Source organism: Taurulus bubalis (assembly GCF_910589615.1).
Source record: "Taurulus bubalis genome assembly, chromosome: 20".
In the NCBI taxonomy this organism is placed as follows: Eukaryota; Metazoa; Chordata; class Actinopteri; order Perciformes; family Cottidae; genus Taurulus; species Taurulus bubalis.
This window is the reverse complement of record NC_136608.1, coordinates 9,831,465-9,850,923: the sequence shown is the minus strand read 5'-3', so window position 1 is coordinate 9,850,923 and position 19,459 is coordinate 9,831,465. Positions and strand designations below refer to the sequence as shown.

The 19,459-nt window shown below is 41.5% G+C and overlaps 1 protein-coding gene across 1 annotated transcript in view; it reads right to left on the bottom strand.

Moving 5' to 3' along the window:
* Nucleotides 1-842: 842 nt before the first annotated feature.
* The window catches only part of LOC306752658 (protein PHTF2), a 30,496-nt gene continuing 11,879 nt past the window's right edge, over nucleotides 843-19,459 (bottom strand). The window contains exons 3-21 of the mRNA XM_079236452.1: nucleotides 15,643-15,699; nucleotides 15,279-15,290; nucleotides 12,554-12,623; nucleotides 11,978-12,136; nucleotides 10,632-10,797; nucleotides 8,909-9,070; nucleotides 7,502-7,730; nucleotides 7,276-7,425; nucleotides 7,022-7,178; nucleotides 6,813-6,883; nucleotides 6,021-6,149; nucleotides 5,849-5,934; nucleotides 5,536-5,728; nucleotides 5,287-5,418; nucleotides 5,043-5,129; nucleotides 4,428-4,583; nucleotides 4,252-4,347; nucleotides 3,985-4,110; nucleotides 843-3,515 (exon numbers count right to left, since the gene is read on the bottom strand). Of these exons, the coding sequence (XP_079092578.1) occupies nucleotides 3,495-3,515; nucleotides 3,985-4,110; nucleotides 4,252-4,347; nucleotides 4,428-4,583; nucleotides 5,043-5,129; nucleotides 5,287-5,418; nucleotides 5,536-5,728; nucleotides 5,849-5,934; nucleotides 6,021-6,149; nucleotides 6,813-6,883; nucleotides 7,022-7,178; nucleotides 7,276-7,425; nucleotides 7,502-7,730; nucleotides 8,909-9,070; nucleotides 10,632-10,797; nucleotides 11,978-12,136; nucleotides 12,554-12,623; nucleotides 15,279-15,290; nucleotides 15,643-15,699 (2,259 nt within the window). The 3' untranslated portion in view covers nucleotides 843-3,494. The remainder of the gene's footprint in view (nucleotides 3,516-3,984; nucleotides 4,111-4,251; nucleotides 4,348-4,427; nucleotides 4,584-5,042; nucleotides 5,130-5,286; nucleotides 5,419-5,535; nucleotides 5,729-5,848; nucleotides 5,935-6,020; nucleotides 6,150-6,812; nucleotides 6,884-7,021; nucleotides 7,179-7,275; nucleotides 7,426-7,501; nucleotides 7,731-8,908; nucleotides 9,071-10,631; nucleotides 10,798-11,977; nucleotides 12,137-12,553; nucleotides 12,624-15,278; nucleotides 15,291-15,642; nucleotides 15,700-19,459) is intronic.

Genomic DNA, 19,459 nt, shown 5'->3' with positions numbered 1-19,459 from the left:
ATAAATAATAATATAATAATAATAAGTGTGTCACCTGAACATAATTCCCTCTATTATTTAGCCTCAGTGTCAAAAAACAACTAAAAGGCAGCATTTGATTTTCCATTATTTCAATTTGTATATCCAGGCATCAGAATCTTGGTTGACATTTGATGTACAGGACATTTGGTTTAATAGGCTGATTGAACACATATTTTAAAGTAAATTAGTTAACATGTAATGTATGTCATCTCTTCTCAACTACTTCAATTCATATTTATACTGTATATATATGTATAATTTATATAAATATGTACAATATCTATGCATATATAATGTATATATATTATATGTATATATTGTATATATAATATATATGAATTATACATATATACAGTATATATATTTTTTAATAGGCTGATTAAACACATTTAAGTAAATTTGTTAATGTTATACTTAAATATATAATGTATGTCATCTCTTCTCAACTACTTCAATTCATATATATACTGTATATATATGTATATTATATGTACTATATATACATATATAATGTATATATTACAGGTATATATTGTATATATAATATATATATGAATTATACATATATTATATGTACAATATATACATATATAATGTATATATTATATGTATATATAATATATATGAATTATACATATATATACTGTATATATATTATATGTATATATTATATATATAAAATGTATATATATATTATATGTATATATTATAAAAAGTTAAAGCACCGTTTAGTTCTTTTATTATTTGAGTGAACACTTAAGACTCCTTTATCCTGGCAGCACCTGTTGAGCTGCTAGAAAACTGAAAGACAAAAGAATCAGTCAACATCCAGTTATTTTTATTAGAAAAAAAGACCTTATGGACAGACCAGTTCACAAAAAAAAAATCTAATTTTTTTTAGACTCTGAAAACAGAATCACAACATCAGAGTCCTTTACTTAGATTCATACGTACATTTAAAACGTATTTGTTCCTTAAAACAGTAAATCACGCCTCTCCTTGAGAGAAACGACCTACAAATGAATGCTGACGGAACAAAAAGGCCGAATAGAAAACAATAATACAACTTAGGTGTTTCCAAAGGGAAACAAATATATTTTAAAGCATAACGCTGCAAATACATTCTTTTTATTTTTTTCAGCAGAGACAAACAAAAAGTAAAATAAGCACTTTGGTCTTCTCCCTCAAACACAATGATGTCATTTCATGAACAAACTTAGCTTCATAGCAAAACGCCAATTCGTTAACTGAGGCAACGAAAGCATTTGAATCACATTTAAGATATTTCCTGTGGGTTATGACTTCATGTACCATGCAGAATGTACTTCAGAGTGATGACTCAATAAATTCAGAGCTAGCGTTCGCTTGAACAGAAAACGCATGCTGTGTCGAGCCGGTGAGATACAAAAAACTAAAACTCCTGACATTGAAACAAGATGTCATTTATATTCTTCCCCATTGAATCTGTTTTTAAAGTGCGTATCTTCATTCGCATTCAGACTTGCTTTAACTGTTCAGAGACCTGTGGCAGAGGAGAGGCTCATGCGCACTAATCTTTCATCTGATTGTTGTGAGATCACGTTCTACGTCACATCCACGGACTTTAAAAACTGGGAGACGAGATGGAACCGTCCACAACCTTCCAGAGCTGAACTGTTGCTGTTGTTGAAGGCAATCGTACATTTTATTGACTTCTGGCTTCAAGAGTGAGAAATTACGTTTGATGGCGTTCAACTAAACGTCAACAGCCACGATACATAAAACAAATCCTCCCTTTTGATTAATATCAAATGTTTTTCTTTATGTGTGTAGCACTAATATATGATTACTTATTTTAGAATAGATAAGCCGTGTCCAAAAGCACTCTTTTTCACTCATTCACTATCTTCTAGAGATACTCCATATCTGGAGGTAGATTCCTATTTTGGATAACTAATATTCAGATCAAATAAATCACTTTTCACTATATAGAGCAGAACTTTAACACTCAAGAGTTCTGACACTCAAAGAAGATTGTGGACAATAAATAAAGAGTGATTTCAGACACAGACCCGTCTCCTCAGCCTCAAGGAATTAGGAGACGGCATTATCTCCTTGTGTTTCGTAAAGGATGGCTCCGTGTGCTAAAGGAAGGAGTGATGCAACTTTCCTTCGCCGTGATGGAGCTGGTTGGATTCTCTAACGGCCACTGAGCTGCTGGTGGGTCATTCACCTCACTCACACTCAGCTGAGTCAGTTTAAAAGAAAAATCTGTGTTTTATTTTACACAGAAACAACAAATTGGGATCATCACAAAAACAAGAACACCCCATGCGACTCAGACCTAACCAGCTGAAACAGGAAGTGCTCTGATGTGAACCAGGAAGCAGCTTCACGTGAGGACAATAGGCGAATGTCCTAATCTGCCCGTAAAAGTTAAGTCGTCCCGCTCCGCTTACAGAATTTATTTTAAGCGGATTCATTTCTGTGACATGTGTTAACAGAAACACCATCACATTCGTCCGATATGGGTCATGAAATTGCCCTCACTAAAATAATATAAAAGGGATCTTTTTAAACGTAAACAGAGGTTTCTGTTAATATCATCTATTGTCTATTGTTTGTTATTTCCATGATCTGGATGATTGTTTCTTTGCATTGCACCTCAGGTAAGTCAGCAAATGTAAAACCTTTAATACAGAATGGTTAACGTACATTAACAGTATTTGTTTAGTTTCTTGGGAGCTGCTATGAATATGGAATAGAGGTTATTTATGAAATGCCAGGAGTCACAGCAGAAGTCTCTTTAATGTCAGTGGACCGTTGCTTTCAACAAAGCAGTCGAGTTTGAGAGAATAAAGCATCCCAGTTTTATGAGGATATGCTTTGTGAAGATATTTTTGTATTATTTATTCAAATTTAACCATTAAGTTGTAATTCAACTAGAGACTCATCTTCCACCTTTTCTGTCTGAAAGTAACACGTGTATTCTTAAAACAGGTTTTAAGGTTGTAACAGTTTGAAATTCTGTTTTAAAAATGAACTCAACATATAAATAAGAACTTTAAGTTGAAGCAAATAAAACACGAAAACTTACAATAAAATGATAGTTGTCCCGTCGGCAGCTCTTTGCCTTTTAAATATGCGAACGAGCTGAAATGAAAACTGAACTGTTCAAATGCAGCCGAGATCTTAAACATCACATTAAACATAACTTATGCTTAATAATAATACTAACACTTTTTGTAGACAGGTAAAATATAGCATTGTTTTGTGCCACAGAACACAAAAGTTAAACAAACTACAATTCAAATAAACCCTAAGTAGAAAACACTGAGTGGGTAAATAAATAGTTTTTGAATTGCACAACGTGGGAACGCTGAGGAGAACGTCTCCGGTGGGTCGAGACGTTTCAGTCGAGCGTGAAATCAGTCAGGCGAGCGTTCAGTGAGTCAGTCAGTGAGTGAAGGCCGACGCCCGTTCTCCGTTCACTGTCACGATTTAATCTTCCACAGCTGTGAACAGGAAGTGAGACAGGAACAGGATTAATACACACGATGGTGATGTGAGCTTAAATGCCTGTTCCGTTTCCAGCAGAAGAATTTAAATAATAAGTGAAGCTACAGCCCATCGCAGGTTAAAGAAGACCTGCCTCTACACTTCAATGGCAAAATACACTTAATCAAAAAGACGCTCCAGAGCATCAAGTTGAAGATCTGTCAGTGTAGGAAATGGAGGAGAGGCTCGTTTTGGCCTCGTCTGTCTATCCTGAGCTTGAAATGTCAGACACCATCGTAACAAAGAATGAAACGTTGAATGTTGCTGATGAACGAGTTGATCTCCGTTTAGTATCAAACTAAAATATGATGGATGAAGCGTTTCCCCGTCTCTGCTTTCTGGTCTGAGCTGGCATGACTTTAACTAGCCTGTCAGCCCAACAACGACATGTAAAACAGCAAATTAAAACCCATAAAACACACTTACCTTCAGGTTAAATCCTAGTAGGTCAGATATGACTCCTGACACGGCCGACAGGATGACCACCTGGGTGATGTTGTAGAGCAGAGGGTTCATAGTCAAACCATACAACCTGAAAGGAGTATCCAACTCCTGGAGGGGAAATAAACAGTTGGTTAGATTATAAGGCATATAGAAGAGTTCATAAAAAGACTGTTAGTGCAGGTATCACAACAGAAAGAGAGCTCTGCCTCAAATAATAAATAAAAGCTTGAGTTTGGAGATGGCCGTTACCTTGAGTAGTTTGGTAGCCAGTTTTAAGACGTTGTTCACCAGTGTCAGGTCCTCCTTCTTATTTGGCTTCTTCTCCATCTTCAGATACAGGTTGATCTGAAACACACAGAGGATCAGCGTCGCTGTTGGAGGACGTGCCGGCTGTGCGGTCGTGCACGTGGGGCGTGTGCACGTACCTGTTCGGTGAGCAGGATGGAGGTGTTGCTGTACTTCTTGCTGGTCTCAGAGCCCAGAGTCACGAACCTGAGCAGGAACAGAGACAGACTGGAGCACCAGATCACCAGCTCCCAGTTGTAGTGACACTCCAGGAACGTTTCATGGATGTGGAGCAACTGGAAGGAGAGAGGAGAGTTCATTTATCGGTCTGTAAATAAGGCTTATTTTGAATAATAATAATTGTTTTTTTGTCTAAGGCGTCAAGGCTTTCTGATTAACTTAAAGCCACTATGTGTAGAATTAAAAGATATCTGTTGTTAGCGCCCTCCAGTGGTATAATTAAAAAGACACTGCACTAGTTTTTACTAAGATTGCCAAAAGATCTTACAAATAGTTGTTTTAATTTAAAAATCCATTCAAAACTGAGATAAATTAAAAAGGAATAAAAAATAACTTATTGTATTGTCAATGACAATCACCTGAATCTAGACTACGTCCACACTAAAATGAATCTCACGTAACTACTGAACAGTACACTAATGACTAATGTCACTAATGTACCCCAAAGATAACAGATTTAATGTCGACATACTCTAGGACACCAAGGCCAGAGTGTTGTTATGATTCATAAGTACCTGGGCGCAGCAGATGAAGACGACGGACAGCGTCAGCAGGAAGGCAGACGACACGATCACATCCACCGAGCGCTGAGGACCTCGTCTCTGCAAACGCAACAGAGAGTTACGCTTCATGTCTGTACATTTCATTCACCGCAGCCGTCAACGCCAAACTCCCAAATTAACAGATAGATGTAGAAATAAAAGTTGAAAAGGGCATTTCACATGGACACCAGTTCATCCGTTAAAGGTCATCATGTACCTTGAGGTAGGAGCGTAGCGACAGCCACATCTTGATGTTCTGGACTTTCTTCAGTCTAAAATGGGGGACTTCAGACTTCCTGGCTCTGCGGGCTGAAGTCAGGTGACCAAACAGCTTTGCAAACAGCAGCCTCTGAAACACACAGACGTGAACGACAATGAGTTTAACCGACAGGCGAGTTCAGACTGAAGCGTCCGCCTCAACGTTGGGGTGAAGAACTCAAGCAACAGCTCGGTGTCCTCGTCTCACCTGTTTGTAGGTCCTCTCTGCGACGCTGAGCAGGAAGAAGAAGAGCCATGTAAGGCAAACGCGTACCAGGAAGCTGAGCGTTACCATGGTGATGACCATGGCGTCTGATCCAGACCCGCCTCCCAGCGCCACAGACAGCAGCTCACTGGCTGAGAGCGCCGTCAGCTGATCCAAGTCCCTGTACTGCGCCAGCCTGCAGGAGACGACAAAGTAAAACAGCCAACATCTAAATATTTGTACTTTTAAAGAGGTTCAAAGTCTTGAATCCCCCAAACTTAATATATTTAATTGACGTATGCTATGCCAGCAGTACCTGTACACAAAAGGTGTGAGGCCGAGCGTCACTGAAACCACGTTCCCAAAGACCTGGTAGCCGATACCAGGGTTGTAGAGATTCACCTGCAGGGAGGAGGAGAAACAGACGGTTTGTCGGTGAATCATTAAATGCATGTAATTCTTTGAGGACCGAGAGAATTGTCACTCACTCGGTTCATGATCATGCCGCTGATCTCCAGAACGGACATGTCGGCCTTCTTGCACTCGTTGCCCTCCCACACGATGGCGCTCACTCGCTCCAAACCGGGGTTGGAGCTGTGCAGCCAGGGAGCGTGACCCTGAGGACAAAACACACAACATCCCTATTATTATTGACCTGTCGATTTACTGTTCACCACTTTGCTCCGTAGTTCTACTCAAATGGGTGTGACGGCCCTCCCACTCTGCACCTGGGACCCCGGTTTAAGATGGCTTTGAGCTGGGACAGCCCGCCTCCGAGAGGGCATAAAAGGCGGCACCAATGGGAGTGTCGCGCTCTCTCACTCAGCAGGACCTGCTGCACCAGCCTTGTCCTGCTTTGATTGCGTGAATTGTTTGGACCTGACAATAAACAGGGTTTTGTGTTGGAGATCAATGTGTGGACTCTCTTTTTATAGCCAGCTGTGAGCCAGGTGGTAACATGGGACTTTAGCGGAAAGACAGAAGCAAGGACACAACCAGATGTTTTGGTGACTTGCAGGTCAGAAGAGGTCTGGTTGGAATAAGGCTGAATTTGTTTGAAAAGTGCAACTTATGAAATTGTTTCAACCGCATTTAAATTACTTTTTAGTGTGAAGCAGGTCATAACTACAAAGTTAATATAAACATTTAAATGCAATACTGAGACATCTAAAAAAATAAACACATTTCAATCAAATTAAGCCCAGTTCTTATTTAGATTCATATTTAGAAGAGCAAACCATCAAAACGATCTCGCACCAAGCATGTCTGACTTTACAGACCTGATGGAAAGGGTCGTCTCTGTATTCCTTTTTAGCCGGGGGACAGACGGGCGTCCCTCCTCCTTCTCCCTCTGTCAAGAAAAGGAGTCACAGTATTAATTCCACTACAAACCCCAAAGTATGATGCATGAACAGGGACTTCAGCAGGTTCATCAAAACATCATTTGAACAAATGCTTCTCTAGATGTTCTTTGATCTCATCTTCATACCCGTCTCTGACGTGCAGGAGGATCTGCACTCGGCACAGTGCAGGAAGTCTTCCCACATCAGGTCCTCCGTCTCAGACTCGTGTCGAGTGCTCTCCGAGTCCTGAGTCCTCAGACTGGAACATCTGGAGCTGCAGCTGGTGCCAGACTTGGAAACGTCCTGACAGACCGCAGGGAGGAGTGTTATGAAGCTTTTGTCCCGTTTCCATTTTTCTGCTATAAATTGATCTAACGTGTCGCCTTTTGTGTGCGTTTACCTCCACCGCGAAGTGTTTCTTGTAGTGGTGGTGTGTACTCTTGCGGTTTCTGAGCGTAGAGTCACTGTTCATTCTTTCAACTCCCCTGCGGAGGGCGCTGTAGGTTGCTTCAGGGTCCTCCTCACTGGACGCCTCATCCGATGCCGGCTCCTAAAAGACAGAATCCACACGTCAGCCACATCCTGGAGAGACGGGCGTGTCGTGGTGTTTCTGGTGCGACGATCACCTTGTTGCCGCTTGCGAGCATCAGTCCCGTGCCGAGGGGTGCGAGAATGTGGGCGGGCTGGATGTGAGCGTTCCAGCACACCTCATCAGCCCTGGTCAGCAAATCGCATCGCGGCTCGTGGAGCTGGAGCCCCTCCTCGCTGCTGCGATTGGTCACCCGGCCGTCCAGCGAGACGTAGCCGTTGTCAGTCTCTGTCGACTTGTCGATGGACAGCTTGGACTTCTTGGATCTGAAGGAGGAAGCGGAGGAAGGGAAGGAGGACAGGCAGGAGAAACAGCGAGGAGAGATAGAAAAAGATAGACATGTACAGATGGATACAGACAGATGTTTAGATACTAAAACACAGCAGGGCAGTGAGCTCAGTAGTTGTGAAGTTCAGTCTCAGAAGACATGCGGCGAGATAAATCCCACTAACGGGAAGCATTCAACACATCACTGTGGAACATTCAGACAGAATGAACACCAATATGAGAAGAAATGTTGCACAAAGCGTGACGTACTGGAGGGCTGCTGCTGTAATAGTGATTCAATTAGAACGCTGAATACGATGATAACCAATTAACTAAACAGTGTTACTGGTAATCTCAGCTGACATAAATAAAGTTAAATCAGAGGCTTAATGATTGTATCACTGAGAAAGTGTACCGACTGAGGGGGAGGTGTCTTGAAGTGAGCGTGGCAGATAATCAATAGATGATTAAACCAAATCGGGCGTCATTTAGTGCTCTGAAATGTTCCACACCGTTGTCGAAGCTGGTCAAAGGAGAAGCTTGGGGAGGAAGCAGCTGTCTGAGACAGTTGTGGTCAAATTCAAATTACTCAAAAATGTAGTTTGAGAAACTGCTTTTTTGGAGTTTTTTTCTCCAGCAAATATCCACACCCCATGTTTCTGTCAAACGCAGCTTATCATGCACATCAAAATCAGCTGCACAGTCCCTTCGTTCCTCATTAAAAGAGTGGTGCCAAAGACAAAACATTGTTTTCATTTTGTTACATTTTGGTGCCTCAAGAATTTATAGTTGTGCAGACAATGCTGCTCATCGAATGGAATATATATTCAGTCAACCTATGAGAAATTGGGCAATTTCATTAGGAGGGTAAAGTTAGCAATGAGTTAAGAAAGAGACGTTGCAGCTGACGAAGCCCAGGTAAGGTCTGACTCGAGGCCGGGATTCAGTTCTTGTTATTTCAGTTCAGAAATAATTAAATCAAGAGTACGTGTGCAGGAGTAACCAGTAAGATTACAAGACCAAATTTAATTATTTGATGAAATGTATATATTTTACCAACAACAACAAAATGATTCTCTCAAATTGCCTAAAACTTTGGATCATTTGGTGAACTGAACCCCAGTCCTGTCTTTGTATATCATCTCGTTTTAGGAAGATGAGAAACGAAAATACACACCCAGCTTTACAGATATCATGCCAGAAATCTTGGAAGAGAGTGCCCAGGCTGTATGTGCTGCAGGATGAGTGGGAGTGTGGCGCCCCCTCCTGTGTGTTATCGGTAGTGCTAGACCCGTCGCCTTCCCTATGCACCTCCATCTTAGAGGCCTTCCTCAACTTCCTTCAGTTTGAAAAGAATAGAGAGTGGAGAGAGACTTAAAGAGGAGACTTGAAACTACAGCAGTGTGTCCACCGGGAACCTGGCTGCATTTTCTCATTATGAGTTCAACAAGTGTTAGCAGTAAAAGATACTTTTACTTTGAGAGAAGCAAGACAGACAGTGCCATGTTTCAAAAAGCAAAAGGACTGGTGCCCAAAACTCAGGCGCCCGCCAGACAGTTAAAAAGCTCATTCTACCAAAACCCTCATTTAGGTTGTTATTCTGCAAGAGTAGATATGTTTCATTAAAAAATGTCAAACTAAACGCAAGAGCTTTCCAATATTAAGAGAAAGTTCAAACTGAGGACAGACAGTCATCTACAACCTGTATTTATACAAAACAAATAGACAAATGTTTTTATTAAAAAAAAAGGGCTTTGAAAACTTTATCGGGGTAAAAGGAGCAAAAACAATGCAAACAATGTCCCAGATTTTACAGTGCGATGAGGAAACATCACATTTCCACCAAAAGCCTTTTTGTGTTATATCTACTTTTGCAGCACATGTATGTAAACGTTTGATTTTGCAGAATTGCTCCTAATAATGTGATAGAGGAGAAGCGAGTGCTCAGTATAATAATTGTTGACAATATTTATTGGTTTGATATGTATAAGACTGTGTGCACTTTCGGACCTGGAGACTGAGTTCTCTGTTCATCTATGAGATGAAACGTCTTTGAGACTTGGATGAGGAAGACAGAAAGACAGATATAGAGAAATGTACAGAGGAACAGAATCTTGTGTAATTATAATTGGACCCTTTTTTCCTCTTTCCTTAATAAAAGAGACCCAAAATGTATTCAGTAAAGGAGCAACCACTGTTACCACGCTTCCTCCAAACCCTTTCCAAAACTGTGGCATGGTCCAATTTTCTTCCCAAGAGTCTGAAAATTGTCTTAAGTATTTGTGAACCAGAAACAGCAGCACTGAGGAGCTGGAACCCGACGGAGCAGAAACCACAAACCAAGTCTAAAAACTACAAAAACACACAAAGTAAAGCAAACTACTTTCTACTGTCACACACAATAAATCCCATTCGTCTTGAACCGGTGACGTTATATTTATCATGGAGAGCTTCCAAGGCTGGCGAGCATGTAGTCTAGAGGAAATACCTAAATAAATTAGACCTAAATGTTGTTCCTAATTATTGGCCAGATGCAAAAGATCCAAGAACAAAAGAATGTATAAAGATTAAATGGACACTAAATTAAGTTGGAAAGCTGAGAAAAGTCTGCTGATGTTGACAGAAACTCTCTCCATGATAAATATGCTTATCTTTAGGTTAATTCTTTTGTGAACTTGTCAGAAAGCAAACAGTGAGAAACACGCAATCCAGCAACAATAGACATTCATTTATTTGTTTCACAACTCCCTTATTTCTAGACATCGTGCTTGTTATCTCCATTCTAGTCTTCATCTCTTCCAGCGTTTCCCTCGCTTGATCTCTACTATAATGTATATTTCCGGCAGCGCTTTCCCTCCTCCTCATAAGCAGCCCTTCCTCTTTTCCTTCCCAGAGCTTACCTGCGTCTCTTCCCCCCGCTGCTGGAGACGGGTTTCGGGGTCCTGGTGGAGACGATCTGGCAGTGGACGGTGCCCAGCAGCAGCATGAGCCAGATGGCTCCGAACACCTCGGTGGTCGGTATCCCATGATGCTGAGGGATGCTCGCATACAGGACTGATGCTGCAACTGCAAGTTTGGAAAATGGCGTCCATTACATTGTAAACAGAGAAATCGAATGGCAGTGTAAACGTTGTTTTAACATCAAACTCTGCAGCTGTACATTTCATCATTTGGGTTTTTCCGTCCACTTGGTCTCTAAATGGATTTTCTGGACTACAATACTTCTATGCAGAGAAAGTCGTGGCGCTAGAGATCCAGATACTTTTCTAAGATGTTTGTGGAAACCAAAAAGAGGGTAAAAATGTAGTAAAAGTTGTACTTTGAATTCATCAAGTGACCAAAAGACAACTCCAACAACTAATGACCTGGTGACTGCATGTCTGCCCTCTGGTGGTCAAAATGAACTGGATGAAACGGTGGTAATAAATCAAAAGGTGTGTGTTGTTATGCAGCATGTGGGGGAAGTTAGCAGGAAGGGCGGAGGGTTGGAGAGAAAGATAAAAGAAGAAAACACGGTCTGTTTTCGGCTATAAAGGGCATCATGGTGTAGGTAGTGGAAAACACCGTTCAGTGCGACTGTGGCTCAGTGTGTGCTCGCCACTGGATGGCAGAGGATTGGCGGTTCGATCCCAGGCTCCGCTAGCCCGTGTCGATGTGTCCTTGAGCAAGACACTTAACTCTAAATTGCTCCCGTAGCTGCGCCTACAATGTATGAATGTTAGATAGTCCTGATGTGGCACCTTGCATGGTAGCTCCTCTCAGTGGGTGAATGATTCTTATGTAAAGCGTCTTTGAGTATTCAGAAAAGCGCTATATAAAATCAAAGTATTATTAGTAGTAGTAGTCTTCAGTGTTTTTGCGGATATGTAGGCGTAACCTGGGAGAACACTACGCTTTCAAGATATTGTGTATACTGCAAGTGTAGTCTAAGAAAAACTGCAGATAAGATATTAACTTATCTGCAGTTTTTGTGAACTACATTTTCGATAATTGGGAAAAGATTTAAACATTTAATGAGGTTCATTAAGTAATGGATAGCAGTAAATCAGTAAACGTTGTCAATGATGCAACTGGTCTCTCATGTCTATTGGACCTCATTGGACACTTTCAATAACTAATAACTGTTGAAATTTGATATTTCCACTACAGCCTCCATATTTATCCAGTCTGAAAATAAGAAACAAAGACCACTGGCATAATCCATCCCACTTGGTTGTGGGGAAGATGCACACACACACACACACACCTTGCAGCAGATAGAGAACCAGCAGTAAGAGGAAGATGGTTCTGGAGGTGACCTGGATCCACCATCGATAAAAGAACGGGAAGAAGACGACTCTGACGATGCCTTTTCGGGTCAGGGACGTCCACGGACTCTCTGGTTTGGCCTTGGCAAACGCCGAACCTGCGGAGGACGAGAATCAAATAGACACACTTAGTTTTAACGAGAAAAAAAACAATAAAGCCAAAAGCTCATCACACATTTTTTCTATCTCTCTCTCTCTCTCTCTGTCCCCCGCTTTCTATTCATCCTCTCCTCCTTTTTCATGTTGTTTCTGTTATCCTGTGCGATGAAATAACAATGCATTGATACATTTTACTGATTCAATGAGGAATTGAAATTGTGATGAATATGAGACGGAAGCGAAAAGATGAGAACGCAGACGGACCGATGGAGAAAGAACGAGGATTAACATCGACAGGAGGTTGGCACGGTGACGCCGGCCTCTCTTTCAGCTTTTGCAGAAAGCCTCTGCGGTTTCTAATCTAATTATCTTGATGGAGAGGAAGTTTGCAAACACAGAAACTTTTTCTCTCTCACCTCTAACCAAATCCACGTCGATAAGGTCTGGTTTGACATGTCCTGTCTTCTTTGGCTTGTTCCTGAAGCCCTGCAGGGGGAGACAGAGCAACACAGAGTCAACGCCAGGCAAAGACAGAAAGAGCAATACATTATTAATACACACAGACACACAGGAACTCAACTACAGGAGGCTTTTCATGCACTGTATGCCTTCATGAACACACACTCACACACAGCATCAGTGTTTGAGGAGGCACACCGTGCATCGACGCTCACGCAGCTAATGGCTCTATTCTCCATCTCACTGCAGAAGCATCTATTTGCATGTCTACACCATTTAACTCAGCTGGATCGGGAAACCAGTTTGTACACATTAAAGCATCGAGTCGGGCTAAATGTGCAGTCTCTTTTGCTACTTTGCATTTCTTACAAGTATTCAAAAAGTGTGTTAGAGCAGTCGTTCACCTCACTGAGGTTTGTGGTTCTAGCTTTAAAGTTGGTGCTTTGTGTAGTTTATGACCCGGGGAGTGAAGCTCCCCTGTGGTACACTGACATCCTGTGCCAACCACTCACTTCCTCCTATGATGCTATTTGCACTCTTTCGCTCTACTTTTTTCCGAGGGCTTAACAACCCTTAAATGATATTTCATAAAGATCGTAATAAATAATCTGGCATTAGCGGAGGCGCCCTTTCATTATCGTCGGAGCTTCTCAAATGAGGTGTTTTAACAACTTGGGGAAACCGATCCGAGTCATTTGGAATAATGTGAGACATTAAGAATTGAAAGAGAGTGTGTGTGTGTGTCTGTGTGTGTGTGTCTGCTATGTCAGCTGTGATGACGAACTGTACTGAAACGTTAGGAGCAGCTGTACATGCAATTTAGTGCAAGGGCTGCCTTTCTCTGTGAGCGACAGCAGAAAAGAATAAATACAAAAGAAAAATTAAAAGGTGTGTGTGTGTTTTGAGTTTTAGACCAGTCCTCACTTTTACACTGGAAAATGGTCTGTTTCAGTCACACTCAACAGGACTGTGAAATATCATACACACACATCTGTCCGGACTTGCTCATGCTAATGGCTCATGCTAATATTTACATACAGGCCCATCAGGTTTTGTGTTATCAGTAAATGGTTTGATACAGAGGCTTGATCGGGGTCCTTATCTTTAAATAGCACAACCAGCAACCCATTATGCAGTGTGAGTGTGTGTGTGTGTGTGTGTGTGTGTGTGTGTGTGTGTGTGTGTGTGTGTGTGTGTGTGTGTGTGTGTGTGTGTGTGTGTGTGTGTGTGTGTCAATGCAGGCCTAAAAGAAGCCGATCAATAGCTTCCTCTAGGCAGTAGATTTACCGCAGCATTAAAGTCCTTCAGAAATATCCTGCCTGGCCACAGCTCTTATCTCTGATGCGCATGATCTCTTATCTGTATAAGATAGATTCTCCTTCAGTTACAAGCTACAATGTGGCCCCAGTGACCTGCTCCAACATGTAGAATGCCATTCATTCATTCAGAAGAAGAAGAAAAGTGTTTGAAACAGCTACTCTTTGCCGTTTAAAATCCTTATTAGACGGCGCTTGTCATATTACTTTTACTTCATGATTTCATGATCTTCTGTTGTGCTATTTGCTATACACCTAAAAACGCACATATTTCATATGTATTTTAACAATAAAAACCTGAACACAAACCCAGCAGGATATATTGTAGTTCCCCGTTTGTACCAGCGGGTGGCGACTGGTTTTCCTCTACAGAGCTCAACACTTAGAAAAAGTCTATGAATTATATCGACAGAGCGTTACACCTGCTTTAGCCCAAAGGTTAAATAAATAATGATAAAAGATACATTGTTTGTTTTTGTAAAGTCAAAGGTCAGAAGGGAAAAAAAGATCAATTTCAGTTCTTGTGCTTTGCGAATAACAATTATGTTATCTATTATGCTTTTTAGGAATCTACAGAGCATAATAAAGACACAAAGGAGCAGTTGTATCCTCCACAAAATTAAACGGAAGAATTGGTTATCTAAATGTTTTATGAGGCTATAAACATTACGATAAACAGTTCACGGGGGTGAAGGGCCGACACATTGTGTATCCATCATATATGCAGAGATAAACGCTGCGCTGTCTGCGGCCAATACGATCTCCGAGAAACCGATTACTCGACAGACGAAGAACCAAGGTCGCAGCGCAGTGTTTTATGTGTGTGCGTGTCTGTGGACTTTGAGCTCATTAAAAGAGTGACTCTCACCGCCGTTTACAGGAGGTGAGAGTAGGAAGGTAGAGGGACGCAGAAAACGCTCATCAGAGGCCAACTATGTCTTTATTCATTCAAAACAAGTAGAATAAATGTATTTAAATATGCAGAAAATCACAACAAAAACCACATGCAGTGCCATCATCTTTCCACCCTAAAACTGTCTGAAGAAGACCAACGTTTTGGTGCCATCACGTGACCCATGCTAATCCAGCTGCGAGTTCACACTGTGGAGGACGCAGCTGCTCTGTTCCCTTAATTGTCTGGCTGCAGTTAAACTTAAAAAATAAACGAGTTCTTCCTGCAGCCGATCTCAAAGCTGTGTTGCTACAGTGTGAATGCAGAGTGGGGTTAATAAACACACCGGGATTCTGACATGGCAACTGAAATGAGCGATCAAACCAACCAATCACAGTCTAGTTGGCTACAGCGTGGGAAGCAGATGTGCACTGTGGGACAACAAGAGGGACGTCCTCCCCGCTGTATACTCACCAGAGAAATAAACTGTGGAGAGAAGGAGGAAAAGACGGATGGAAGAAGAGGGGATGGAGATGAAGAGAGAGACGGGCACGTGACGCCCAGCCAGGAGGGCAGAGAGGAAAGAGTTAAAAGAAAACATTGGAAAAGAACTGGCAGCATGGTGAGAGACAGCAGAGACAATACAATGAAGAAGAGGGAGGAAGATGGAAAGTCAAAAAAGAGACAAGAAAAACTTGACATACAGGGAAAACCAGAAGAAAGAGAGGATGAGGAGAGACAAGTAGAATACGGAGAGCATAGAAAGAGACACAAACAGGAAAATGAAAAAAAAAAAGAACAAATAACAAACACGGAGCAAACAATGAAACAATCGCACCTTTATTTCCCGCTGCTCCACCGACTTCTCCCATATCTGCTGGTCATAGGCGCCAATCTGGAAAAACAAACAGGAGAAATGATTAGTGATGATTGGTGGAGAGATAAGCAAGAGAAGTTGTATTTTTCCAGATGATTTGCACAAAGATTCACTTCCCTTTAATGGAGGATCTTAGTTAATTCAAAGGGAATTGCCAACGCCCCTTCGGTGCATCAGTATCATTATTTCAAGTCAGATTATATCCCCATCACAACGGATTTTCAATATTGTGATGAGTCTGCAAAAAGCGATCATTATGGTGGGCGTTTTGTTTTGTGTGGGAGTTCAGGATTTTAAAGCTCTTGCTTCACATCTGGAGCCGCTGTGATCTCATAAAACAGGCTGGATATTTACAACCGTGTCATTACATGATGGGCGATGAATCATTTCACCACAAATTAGGATTTTAACCTTGCAATCAGCGTTTAATCGTGTCAAAAAACAAATTATTAATTAACCCCTTAAACACAGTTTTCCCACAATACACTACTTAAGTAGCTTTTTAACAACTTTGACAATATTACATATTCCGTAATAACTTGTTATAAGCCGTCATTGAAACTACATTTACAAGGCAACTGTTAAATATTCAACCCGTGACCCAATGTTTTTATGGCATCAGCGCTTCATCAAATGGATCATTTTATACACATCTTCTGAAAAAGAACAAGTACAAGATATCGTAACCGAGTTCAGCATTACTTTTCCATATTATTAAGGCCGTATTTGGCAGCTTTGAACTCTGTGGGACCCTCCAGAGATCAAAATAAAGTTGAGTTGAAAAGGTGAACATAGTTCAGCACTAGACCACACCTGCTGAGTAGATCACATTTGACAGACTAACAAGACACACACTATTATATACAGTAAGCTTTTCTGCCTCTACTTCATCTTCTTAGGTTGAGTTAAGAACCTGTGGAACTGGTCCACAAGGGTCATGGTCTACAGAAAGAAAAGAAACCACACACACACACACACACACACACACACACACACACACACACACACACACACACACACACACACACACACACACACACACACACACACACACACACACACACACACACACACACACACACGGGGGAAATGCATGCAGCACCACCTGTCACTGTCATAGAGATTAATAGAGTGTGTGTGTATAGGTGGATGCATGAGGCTAGTGGAGTGGTACACACACACTCATGTAGATGTATGCGTAAGAGGTTCGTCAGTGTGCATGAGCGTAGTGCGACACACAGACTGATAGAAAGAGCCGTTATCGTGTTGACAAGATGGCTTTGTTTTTTCGTCTAGATATCCATCTCTGGGGACACACAAAACAAACACACACAGTCCAAGGTCAAACTGTGCCAATTTCACACTGTCAGGTTTTTAAACCCACACACAGCAACGATTAGCAGAGGATATTGAAGGAGGAAAAACAGAAAGCTGGGAGGCACAAGTCACACAAATTGTTAGCGTTTCATTTTTCATACAGCGTTTTTTATAGACTTAAGAGGATCAGTCGAGGATCTGTGCTCCGCATATCAGTGTATGTGTGTGTGTGTGTGTGTGTGTGTGTGTGTGTGTGTGTGTGTGTGTGTGTGTGTGTGTGTGTGTCTCCCAGGCATCGAGTCTGGGTCATCACGCGAGTTCGCCAGTGGAAAGTCTGCATGATTAATGAGACGTCATTAAACATGAATAGAAAGAGGAGAGAGAGGAAAAGGGAGGTCAAAGACAAGCAAAGAAGAACATGCAGAGAAGAGAAAGTGTTTATAATGTCAGTTAAAAGGCTTCTTTATCAATCTCTCTTCTGGATAGAAAAACAGAAATACGTATGTGTGCTTTTACTTGACTTGTGATCCCCGTATTAACCACCAGATAACAGGCCGAGCATCAGATGTGGGTCAGGCAGTGCGTCACGTTGTGCTCGTGCCCGACCCTGAACTGTTTTTTTTAAAAGGGTATCACTCTTTCAATGCTTTGTCTTCATTTGAAATACTGATTGCTGCTGCAGGACACGCAAGCACACACACACCTTTACAAATCAAAGGAAATGTCATCCGACTGCTGATAACATCCCACAGAAATGGTTCAACGCGATCATGTGGACGCGATCATACTGGACTGATTGATAACTTTTTATTAAAAGTTCAGTCTTGACCTTGAAAGCAGTACTCAGACTAAACTCTTCAGCCAACTGAAGCATCTGAAACAAGGACATTTTAACATCTCCACTTCCATGACAGCTGGGCATCAAGTGATGCGATCAAATGCTTCAGTCCAGCGCTACCGGGACATCGTGGTGAGACTGTTTATCAACTACTGTATTCCTAAAAGGTTTGGTCGAACATGAAACCCTGGACAAGCTGTAACAATTTAAAAAAGTTACATTTCTTCTTTTCCTCCTTAGCAAAGCAGCTGCCTATTGGACATGATGATGAAATCAAAAGCTACAGAACTACTATTAATGGAGACAGAGTTACCAAAATGATCATAGCATCTACAATACAGCAATACTCTCTTATAGTCATATTAAGTACTATTTCTGTAACAGGGGTTCACAGCTGATTTATGGACGCAGTAATTTATTGCCACCAAATGCACTTCTTTTAGTGCCGCATAAGGCCCTGTAGATTACTGCTCTGTAAAATAACAAGTGACATTACGACTGAGCTGGGAGTTACTGACGAATGTGGATTCTGAGGCGCCACCAGTTGTGAAAAAAAGGGATCAGCTCAGCACCGGGTAGGATTAAATCTGACGTCCGTCTTACTGATTAACTGTGTGTCATTTTAGCTGACATCTGATTTTCTACATCATTAAACCTATTAACACACACACACACACACACACACACACACACACACACACACACACACACACACACACAAGGATGTTCGAGTGTATGCGGAGGAGAGCCAGAGGACAAACGTGAGCAGACTACGCAGCAGAAAGATAAAGAAGCAAGAGCGGGTGAGGAGGACAGGTACGGAAAGAGGAGTCATTTTTAGATGCATACAAATCCCTCGTTACATCACGGAGTGATGCGGTAACTGAGATCTGACAAAGAGGTATTAACGGCACTGGAACTCCTCTTATCTCTCTCCCCCCCCACACACACTCAAAATAAACTGGTTCTTACGCAACAAAACATTTAAATGACAGATTCTGTCCATTTCCCGCTTAATTTTGTCTTTGAATGATATAAAAAGAAATTATATATATATATATATATATATATAAAATAATATAAATTAATTAAAAGGTTGCTTTAGTAATCAACAGGAGATACATTTTCTTATTCAACCATCAAACTGATTTCACTGAGAGAGAAAGAAAGAAAGAAATCAGACTTCTGCGATTTGACAAACAAATCAAGTGCAGAGAGCGAGAGCACCAGAAAGATGACAAGGCCAAGTGTGCCGCTGCGGCAGTGCTGGGGTCACCATGACGACCGATGGAGGAGTGATTTGGGGAGAGCCAGAGACGGACAGAGAGAGGGAGAGAAAGAGAGAGGGATTATGCCGGCGAAGCCACAGAGTTATATAACAACTGCCTCTACAATGGAGGGGTGTCTCTCACACAGAGGTGTGTATTGAAGAGGTGTGGTTTGAAGTGTGTCTTCAGTCGCTCTTCACAAGATTAACACATTATCAATTATCAGCTGTCAATAATTTCCATTTATCTGCTGTTATTATAGATTAGCTAGGGTTCAAACTTGTGGCTTCAAGTTCACACTCAAACACACACACACACACACACACACACACACACACACACACACACACACACA